This window comes from Papaver somniferum, chromosome 10 (genome assembly GCF_003573695.1).
Source record: "Papaver somniferum cultivar HN1 chromosome 10, ASM357369v1, whole genome shotgun sequence".
In the NCBI taxonomy this organism is placed as follows: Eukaryota; Viridiplantae; Streptophyta; class Magnoliopsida; order Ranunculales; family Papaveraceae; genus Papaver; species Papaver somniferum.
This window is the reverse complement of record NC_039367.1, coordinates 72,553,368-72,563,368: the sequence shown is the minus strand read 5'-3', so window position 1 is coordinate 72,563,368 and position 10,001 is coordinate 72,553,368. Positions and strand designations below refer to the sequence as shown.

The following is a 10,001-nucleotide window of genomic DNA, read 5'->3' as shown; positions in this document are numbered from 1 at the left end:
TTATCGATGTCTTTGTTTCTCATTCTTCAATCTTCAAGGTCGACTGATGAATTCTAATACTCAACTACCATGTTTTATTCCTTGTCCGAGACTGATTTTAATGGACTATAAATCAAGATATAGTTTTGATCAACCAAATTTGACAACAAGCTTGACATACCAAAACTTGTGAGTTTGACCAAGTGATGCTCTAATAATAAAGACAAAAAGAAATAAAGATACAAAATGTATGGGTTGCTACACATTTACCGCTTGGTTTAACGTCGTCAGTCAACTCTTGACTCATCCTTATCTCCTTAGTCCTCGTCAATTTCTTTTGAAGAAAAACATGATTGTCGCCTCAAAGACACTGAACCATATGATCTCTCCATTGAACTTCATAGTGAAGGTGCTATTATGGACATCAATCTTTGTTCAATTAATGTGAATAGTCTACCCAACAGTAAAGGTATAGATGAAGATGAATTTTCATCACCCATATCTAGAACATATAAATCCGACGAAAGCATTAACTCGTTTACCTACACTAAAACATCCTTAACAACCCATTTAGGAAAAATACTAGATCTATTAGCAAATTAATATGACGAATGCAAATGTTGTTTCATCATTTCATCAACACATAACATTTTCGTCAAAATAAAAATAAAATAAAACTATAGAGCATAGCAAAAACGGGGTGTTGTGCGAATTAGTTCCTCCCCTGACTGGGTGATAAAACTCCATATCAGCAATTTGTTTTTAACTTTTTATTTTTATTTTCTAAAAATTGTGTCAGCCACGTAACTTTTCTTTTGATGGGTTATTAGAGTGGCGAGTTAGTGGTCCTTAACAATTACAAGGTCCTGGGATTGAACTCCTCTAGGGGTGAGCATAAAAACCGGAACCGCGGATTTGATCTGTACTCGTCCGCAAAATTGCGGATTTCACCCAAACCGCAAAACGTATGGGCCGGACACGGGTGGGATTCTCAAATCCGCACGTTTTAGCGGTTTGGGTGCGGTTGAATATTGAAAACCGCGGATTACCCGCACCGTAGGTTAGTAAAGTAAAACCTTATAACATAAGACAGGCCCAGACCCCAATTCAATAGCATTGGCTTCCACTAGGCTTAAATGGGCTTCCACTAGGCTTCCAATTCAATTCAATAGTAAAGTAAAACCTTAAATGAGCTTCCACTAGGCTTTACGCAACGGTAGTAACGACTACCAACTAAAAACACGATGCCAAAGACAGGCCCAGATCTCTTTTTTTTTTTATCCCTAATCCGCGGTTAATCCGCAACCGGACCCGCACAATCCGCGGATCCGCGGATGTAAAATCCGCGGATGATTGGACCGGTCACGGTTTGATTTTTCAAATCCGCAGCTTTGACGGTTTGGTTGCGGGTGACCCCTAATCCGCAACCGTCCGTCCGTTGCACACCCCTAAACTCCTCCAAAAGAAGGAGAATGAGAACCATTACGCACTTGATGGTTCTCACTTCTCAGCCGCGTGGTCGTGAACTCCTAACGGCTAACGGACTTATCTGGTGGCAAGTCTGGTTAGTTTATCAATTTCTCCTCTTGAGTAAGGCCTTGTTCAGTGGGCTATTTCATACCCATGTTGACAAGTTACAAAGTGGATCCAATTTCAGATTCAGGTGAAAAGAAGAAGTTCGAGAGTCTAGAGAGAGAGAGACGGAAAAAGAAAGAAGAGAAAATTTTGAAAGAATAAGAAAAATGGTGAGAACAGCAGAAGTATTGAATGCTTACAGATTAGTACTGAGATCAACAAGGAAATCATTCAAAGGAGATACGTTGATGTTGAATGAATCAGCTGCTGAAGTACGAAAGAGATTTGAAGAGAATCGACATGTTAATTCAGATGCTGAGATTAAAAGACTCGTTGAGGAGGCAGAGGAAGCTGCAGGTTTCATCTCTACTATGATTGTTCAAGCTAAACTTACTCCTCAAGGAGGTTATGGTAAATCTTTCTTAAACCCCTAAATATTTGTGTTGTTTAGTTTCTTAATTCTTTAAATTAGGTATTTAGAAAACCTAAATCATCATGTTTGATTTGTTTCAAAACTGCACGCCATATGTTTGTGGATGTTTCGATGTATTGGATGATTGAAATGCGTACCATCTTCTAACCAGTTCTGCTACAACCCTGAAACCTACAGCCTTGAGATTCCATTAATTGAGTATAGGTCTGTGTAGACAGAATTGTGAAATGAAAATGTGTTTGGTTGACAGAGTTGAGTCAAGTAGTATATCCTAAATGTTATGTTATACCTTGTTACTGTAGGATGTTATTATGATGACTATAAAAACTCATAAGACAATAGGAAACAATGAAATTGTTAGAAGCGCTCAACACTTTATTTATCAAGGGATAATACCTATGACCTGTAGATGCTTCTTTACATCCTAATTTACAAAGGTATTAGGGAATAATGAAATCGTTATGGGATACCTGACTGTAAGATGTTATGATCATGCATAAAATAACTCACAAGACATTAGGAAACAGTGAAATATTTTTGAGCACTTAAACTCTGCAGACGCTTCTCTAGGTGGTGGTAAACTCTTTCCACTTTCTAATTTATTGATTCAACTACAAACACGTGAGAGTTGTGGTCAAATTTAGATCATGTAGTTAATATTTTTTTGAAATTTGATAATTTTGAAAATTATATGTTTCAATAGTTTTTGGACTAATTTGAATGTTTTTGTTCTCTTGGATGGTTCAAGTCCCTTTTGACGTCTTACTAGAAAGTTTAGAGTGTTGGCATTTTTTGACAGAACATTATGGCATACCTTGATGTTACTATAAGATGTTCTGATCTTCTATAAAAAGTCAATTGCACTTTAGGAAACAAATGAAATTGTAATGAAATTGTTTGAAGCGCGAAATAGTGTATATTGGTGTTGGGAGGGTTGATACTGATATACTTCCTAATTTACCGGTGATAAGAAAACATTGTATGTTTGGGCGTTTGGCACATTGGACGGACAATTGGTTTACGATCCAAATGGGTTAACTTATGAAGTATAAGATTTCTTGAGGACCCTTTCGGTCCAAACTGTTTATTTGTTTCACTTCCGTTTTTGATATTTTTCTTTTTGATTGCTTTGAACTGCAGTTAATACGATTGTTTTCATTTCAGATTCTCTATAGTGTAACTAGATTGTCTAAACTTTTACTGATCATCATAAGCAAATGTTGATGTGCTTGCAGCTGTGAAAGCAACTAATGATCATAAGGATTTAACGCTAGAGGTCCCTTCCGAAGCCCTCCTACCAAAGACCACATAAGGGGAATTGTTCTTGTATGACAACGAGCTGATCAGCCTTCCCAAGTCCTTCTAGGGCATTTTTGGTTGTTCCATTATCATGGGAGATTCATGAAGTTGCAAGCTTAATTGAGGTCTTACGATTTTGTCTTTCTGAACATTGTACTTTAGTTTCCTTACCGTAATCAGAAGGCAGTAATAATGGTGAATAGTCAGGGTTCAACTTCCCTTTAACGAATTAACTTTCTTATTGGATTCCTGTGTTGAATTAATATCAAGTTTCAACGAAAAAATAGTCAAATTTCACAAAGCTTTTGGCTGGTAACCTAGCAACATGCTGGGCTCCAAAAAAAATATTGGGAAGAATGACTTCGTAGAAAATAAAAAGAAAATTTTGAACACACCTGTTACACGAGTGTAAATTTTGATCCCGTGCAATGGAGGACAACACCAACCAGTGGTTGAGACTTGAGACCTTTTCGGATTAGGCGTGGGTTCCAAATGGGGTATAAACCGTATAATACAGGTGGTGATTCAGAGAATTTGGTGTGGAAATGAAAACCCATTGCTGAGAACCAAGGATTCACTATATTAGACGAGACTTATTTTTGCGACTTGAGACCTTTTCAGAATAGGCGTGGGCTTCGTAGGGGTGTAATAAAGGTGGTGACTTCAGAGAATTTAGTACAGAACAGAAATGAAAACCATTGCAAATATGTAGCTCGTAACAACATGTTTTGAGAGCACAAAAACAAGTCTTGTCTTATATGAACTCTTAGAAATCACAGTCACACATACAGCAGTATCTGTTTTTCACTAACACTATTAAGATATCAAAACTTTTGTAAAAAAAATTTAGCAGCAACATACCAAAAAGCTGCTTGAGAATCTGCCTACAAAGAATGAAGAGACAATGAAAACTGACGAGGGACATTGTGACTAACAGGGGTTACTGGTCTCTGGGTACATAAAGTCAAAACGTCCTGCATGATACAAGCTTAGACCCTTCGTATTTCAGGATGTCATGTCCCTCAAGAATCTTCCTCATCTTCCTCGCCTTCCTCATCATCGTCACCTTCCTCGTCGTCCTCACCTTCATTGTCCTGATTTTGCGCTTTCTTTTCATTTTCTGGGAGGAATGTCAAAAAGTTAAGAGATGAAGAACAATAACATGAGAACCTTACAGAAACCAATATTTAACAGCTCGGCCAATAAAATGCAGACTCACAATAAGAGCAGTTAATTCTGAATTAAAGCTTGTACTTTTAAGAAAAGGAAGGAGACAAAAGACAATTACTTAGTATTAAAGAGTTGACATTGTGGAAACCAAATAGAACAGTAAAGCAAAGGTGTAGTAGGCCCTCACCATATTCGCTGAATATGATTCCACCAGCACATAGTCCTGCCTCGATTTTTATAAGTCTAAGTTTCATCCTTGGTCCAATCTCTTGAAGCGTGACAGCACTTTTGGTAGAAGCTTTATTTACTCTACCGAGGTCACTGGAAAGAGTTACAGTAGATGCTTCATCATCTGGTTCACTTTCTGATCCATAACCAGCCCTTCATTGACAGCACAAAAACAAATGAGTCACTAGCTTATACAGACACTGTATCATTGCTGCACTACTATCAAATATAATCATTGTTTATGAGTTAGGTGTCTTAAATAGTTCCTGGTCCTGTAGTGAAAGAAATCATACTTGGTAACAAAGTCGCTCACATCCCGAAGATTACTCAAATCTGGCGCTTGATGGTTTAGGACAAATTTTCTAAGTTTACGTGAGACACCAACAGGCTGTAATCTAATGGAATAATGTCGGAAATCAATAAGCTTTGTTTCCTTGTCAAAATTAAGTAGAACTATTCTTTGACATGATGATAGCTTCACCTGCAATACAATTAACAAGCATAACGATCAATCTAAAGAAGATAATCGGACTTGTCAACATAAAAGTTCAAACAATTTGTGTAGCACTCACAGTGTTGATATCAATAGCTGGAAATATATTCTGAAACATAATAGTTGTGAGCTTTAGATGTTCTTCTCCGGTTCCAAAACCAGAAAGTACAATCTGCCATGAAATTATTATATTAGGCACGAACAAGACCCAAACACATAATAGCATCAGCAAATAACAAAACGTTACAGTAAGGTAAACCAAAGTTACCAAACACAATAATCTTTGCTGTTTAGAAGTTAAAAGATGAATAAATTGATGCTTACCAAAGGAGGGGACTTGAAAATTTCTGGAGGGCGTCTAGGACGTATTTGGGATTTTGCAACATCAAGTGCCAATGAGTACTCCTCTATTTTGAATGTAAGAGTTGGGCCCTGAGGTGTCCTTGCGACTCGAAGGTAGGGCGAACTACTAGTTTTAGATAACATCAGGAAATGAGTTACACCCAAACTTCCCGCTACATTCAGAAAATCTTTTAGATTATTCCGTTTCTTTTCCTGAAATAGAAAATAGATGGTGAAGCATTAGATGTCGACTAAAGATAGCATTACAATAACAAAATCGAACTACGAATAGGCTAAGTGGCAATTTAGTAGAGTCGTCTTCTTACTGACAACAACGATGAACCTGAAGGCATGTAATCATGGGAAAAAACTAAATGGCTCCAGAAAAGGTTAAGCAAGTTCATCATATTCCATTCAAATTTGGAAGGTTGAACTAACCTCCAACAAATTTTTATGGTATTCTTAACTTACAAGTCTTTTGACCGTTGGCAACACCATCACCCCAGCCATTACTAGATATAAACTATCTACCATAATCAGATAATAATCGGTATTACAAACAGGGTAGATAAGACAAGATAAGAAAAGACTCAAACTCATCACATATCTGAAAAGACATGATCAATAATAATTAGTATATTTAGCAAACAAATTCGCTTCCGTGCAGTGTACGCCAACAAATTGAATGACCCAAAACATAAAACACACTTGGTGTTAAATTGCATGAATTCACATATTGAGCGTTAACAACCAAATATATTGACAAGCCATATCCTAAAAGTACTTGGAACTTGTACGCATGCAAAATGAACACTAAAGAAACACACACAAATGAAATTCAAACTGTTATACCTTTAGCTTAAGGGCGGTATAAGGAAGCATCAACTCTCTCAAATCCTTTAACAATTGCTTCAATGAACCAGAAAGTTTCCCTCTAGAAAACACAAAACTTTTCGGGATTTTGTCACCCGTTACATGATCAACAACCGGATTCCTTATAATCGGTGCCTTCGAAAACCCAATCCTCTTCTTCCTCTGCAATATAATTCACAATACACATCAAACAGATTCCCGTTATAAGCTTAAAAAACATCACAAAATAAATAAATTAAGAAACTCAAAATCTCAGAACTCAAATTGCTTACATTTCCAATACGGGCCATATTTTTAAGCACGAAGTGAGCCGATTTAGAGCTTCAGAATAGGCTTTTCAAGCCTCTTAAACTGAAACAAGAAATTAAGCTGCAATGAGACATGTGATGTATATACACAGCATGTTTTGATGTTTCTTGACACCACCCTAATAGTTTCCTAGACCACTATTCATTATACCCTTCGGAAAACAAACTAAACCCTAATTTTTGAAACAAAAGCATCTGTTAGAAAAGTAAAAAGACAAACGCACAAAACCTTATTATCAACATTTGAGATTAGGATTGAACTGTGAAACTCGAAGGTGAAAGCTTGGAATCGAAACGAAAGAGTTACCTTGGCTTTGTTGGAGTTGCGGAGGAAGAAAGAATGTGAAAAAGAGTTAGCAGACGAGAGGAGGGTTTATAGCTGTTTCTATGGACCGTTCGATTAAATAAATGAACTAAGTTGTATTTTCACCGTGGATTTGTATTTTCATCAGTTTGTAGGTATGATACCATCGGGTGCGGATATCAGTATTTGCTAGACCCAACAACGTATTTCGTGGGTGTTCGACGGGAATGATTTTTTGGGCACTACTCAAAAATGATGGGGGACTATCAAGTGATAAAATATCTACCATATAATTATAAGGGGTGTCCTAAAGTGTGGAAATGACTAACCTACCTTTAACCTATATGTATATATTTAACCACCTCCTCCCATCACCACCACCTATATATATATATATATATATAACCACCTCCTCCCATCACCACCGCCGCTCACCACTGACCACCTCGAACCACCACCACAACCACCTCTATATATAACTTAATTTAAATCATTAACAAAACAAAATCAAAATCAAAATTATAACAAACCCATTAATTGTCATTCGTTTTTGGTTGAAAAAATGAGAAGTAATCATCAAAATGAGTTGAAAATGGAAGTTGCAGAGAGAAGTTTGGCTAGGAATTATCTGAAAAACTTTGTCGAACTAGCCGAACTCAACTTTTGATGGAGGTTTTTTCTTTCAGAGAAAAGTTCGGTTACGTCGCAAAAAAAAATCCTAGCCGAAAAGTTCGGTTACGTCACAATTTTTTTCTCCTAACCGAACTTTTTTCTGAAAACCTATATATTGAGTTCGGTTACGTCGCAAATTTTTTCATTTTATTTTCCCAGCCGAACTTTCAGTTCGGTTACGTCGCAATTTTTTCTCCTAACCGAACTTTTCTCTGAAATAAAAAACTCCATTAAAGCTGAGTTCGGCTACCTGCTTTTTTAGAAATATTAGCTGAACTACACTTGAAGATGAGTTCGTCTACCTGTTCTTCAAATGTCGTAGCCGAACTTTGTTAACCAAACCGAAATCAATTTGTAAATTGTTCATTTTTAGGAATGTTTTGGCCAATTCAAGCACCATTAACTAAAGTTGAAGTATCCGTGAGTACCCAAAACATCATACTCTTGTTGTGGCTCTTAGAGAAAAAGATCTAACTTTTTTTCTTCTAAAACCCTCATCTTCATTAACATCTTCATCTTCTTCTTCTCGCTCTCAATAATTCTTCTTTTGAAAAAAATCAAATTATTAATTTAATCTCATTAATCATTAATTAACTCAGCAATCAATACACTAACTAATTTTATTATCAAGGGCAAGTTTGGTACTAAAAAAAATTAGATAAAGGATGACCCAAAATTACTTCAAATATTCACCCAAAAAATGAAGAGTAGTCCCCCTCCATTTTTGAGTAGTGCCCAAAAAACCGTTCATTCGACAGAAGTCCTTGGGTTTTTTTTCTTTACACTCTAGTATTGCAGCCCAGTTAAAAATGCAATTTCCAAATGAGACATTACCAAACCATTTTGGGAGAGAGGCCTATTTATAGATCATTCTTTTGACCTCGTTAATGATCTCCTCTTTGTCTCTATGTTTCCTCTTAGCCATGAACCTATCATTCCTCTGACTACAAAATTGCAGCGGGGAGAAGTGGCCAAATTTTCCTGGCTCTGCTTGTTCCTTTATTATCCGGCCACTCCTCAAAATGCTCTGTCACCGTAGGTTTGAATGCCCTTCTTATCCCATATTATGATAAAAAAGTATTCTCAAATATACTTAGTGTATGTGCACTGAAGCAGCAAGTGATCCAGATTTTCATCCACAGTGTTGCATAGGTTGCATCCGGTCTCCTGAATGTCACACCTTCTTATATGGAGATTGTTGATAGTGGGTATTGCATTATGCAGTACTGACCAAATGAAAACTTTGTGTTTAGGAGGTACAAATTTTACCCAGACACGTTTATATGGGAATGAACTTGAGTCATCTGAGGTCAGCTATGATATTGTCCATTGATAACCCTCATTTCTTGTGAATTGAGTCATTGTGTCTTCTTCTTGACTCAAATCAGGTGTGTCCCCCATAGCATTGAGAAGTTCATTGATTTCCCTCATCTCTCACCATTAGGATGTTTCCTTAGGGATATTCTCCATCTTCCATCATCAATTAAGTCTGCAATTTTGGCTTTCTTATTCTCAGCAATTTTGAATACCTTCTTGTAAGAGATAGACAGTGGTGTGTCTGGTATCCATTTGTCATGCCAGAATTGGATGCATTGCCCATTTGCCATTTTAATTTTTGTAGTTTTGTCCACCAGCCACTTTTCCTTTTGGATACCTTTCCAAAATCCTTTCTCATGTGGTATTTTTAGTTCTTTTGGGTTAAGAGTGTTGTCCTCTGATTTGGTTCTATATTGTACCACTCTCCTCCACAATGCCTTCTTTTCTGTAGAATATCTCCAGCTCCATTTGGCCAAGAGGCTTTTGTTCATGCATCTCAATTTTTTGGCTGCTAGACCACCATCCTCTTTCTTTTTGCACATTTTCTCCCATGACACCCAGCAAATTTCCTTTTTTTAGTTGTTGAGCCCCACAAAAAATCTCTCATAATTTTTAACATTTTCTTCTCCAGTGATGAAGGGATTTGCAGTAGCTATATGAAGTACAATGGCAAGCTGACAAGGTACTTGAAGGGAAGTTTCTCCACTTTTCAATGTAATATTGTGGCTAAGTCTTTACCCTTGTGGTGAGCTCCAATGCTTATCATGGTGTTCTTCTCAAGGTTTACTTTAAGCCCTGTGATAGCCTCATGAACCTGTAGAACCATTAGTAGATTCTCCACATGCTTTTCTTGAGCATCCAAAAATATTAATGTATCATCATCAAACTGTATGTGAGTTAGATTGATGTCAGCACCCATTTGAAATCCAGAAATCATGTTGAGTTGTTTGGCTTTTTTCATCAACATGGTTAGAATTTCAGCTACTAATAGAAACAGAAAGGGGGACA

General features: G+C 36.9%; 2 protein-coding genes across 3 annotated transcripts; one reads left to right on the top strand and one right to left on the bottom strand.

The window, feature by feature from the left end:
- The first annotated feature begins 1,651 nt into the window (after nt 1–1,651).
- Nucleotides 1,652–3,584, top strand: LOC113319108 (mitochondrial zinc maintenance protein 1, mitochondrial-like). The gene is made up of 2 exons (XM_026567389.1): nt 1,652–1,965; nt 3,223–3,584. Exons 1-2 carry the CDS (start codon nt 1,722–1,724, stop codon nt 3,297–3,299), a joined length of 321 nt encoding a protein of 106 aa, XP_026423174.1. The 5' UTR covers nt 1,652–1,721; the 3' UTR covers nt 3,300–3,584.
- Nucleotides 3,585–3,962: 378 nt separating this feature from the next.
- On the bottom strand, nt 3,963–7,087 carry LOC113316959 (peter Pan-like protein). 2 transcript variants are annotated; one of them, XM_026565115.1, is made up of 8 exons: nt 7,008–7,087; nt 6,665–6,743; nt 6,372–6,554; nt 5,502–5,732; nt 5,257–5,349; nt 4,978–5,165; nt 4,644–4,837; nt 3,963–4,406 (listed from the first exon to the last, which is right to left on the bottom strand). In XM_026565115.1, the coding sequence occupies exons 2-8, from the start codon at nt 6,680–6,682 to the stop codon at nt 4,309–4,311; spliced, it is 1,005 nt and encodes a 334-aa protein (XP_026420900.1). In that variant the 5' UTR covers nt 6,683–6,743; nt 7,008–7,087; the 3' UTR covers nt 3,963–4,308. The 2 variants fall into 2 exon arrangements, with proteins under 2 accessions (XP_026420900.1, XP_026420901.1); XM_026565116.1 differs by having other exon boundaries at nt 6,930–7,065.
- Nucleotides 7,088–10,001: the final 2,914 nt, after the last annotated feature.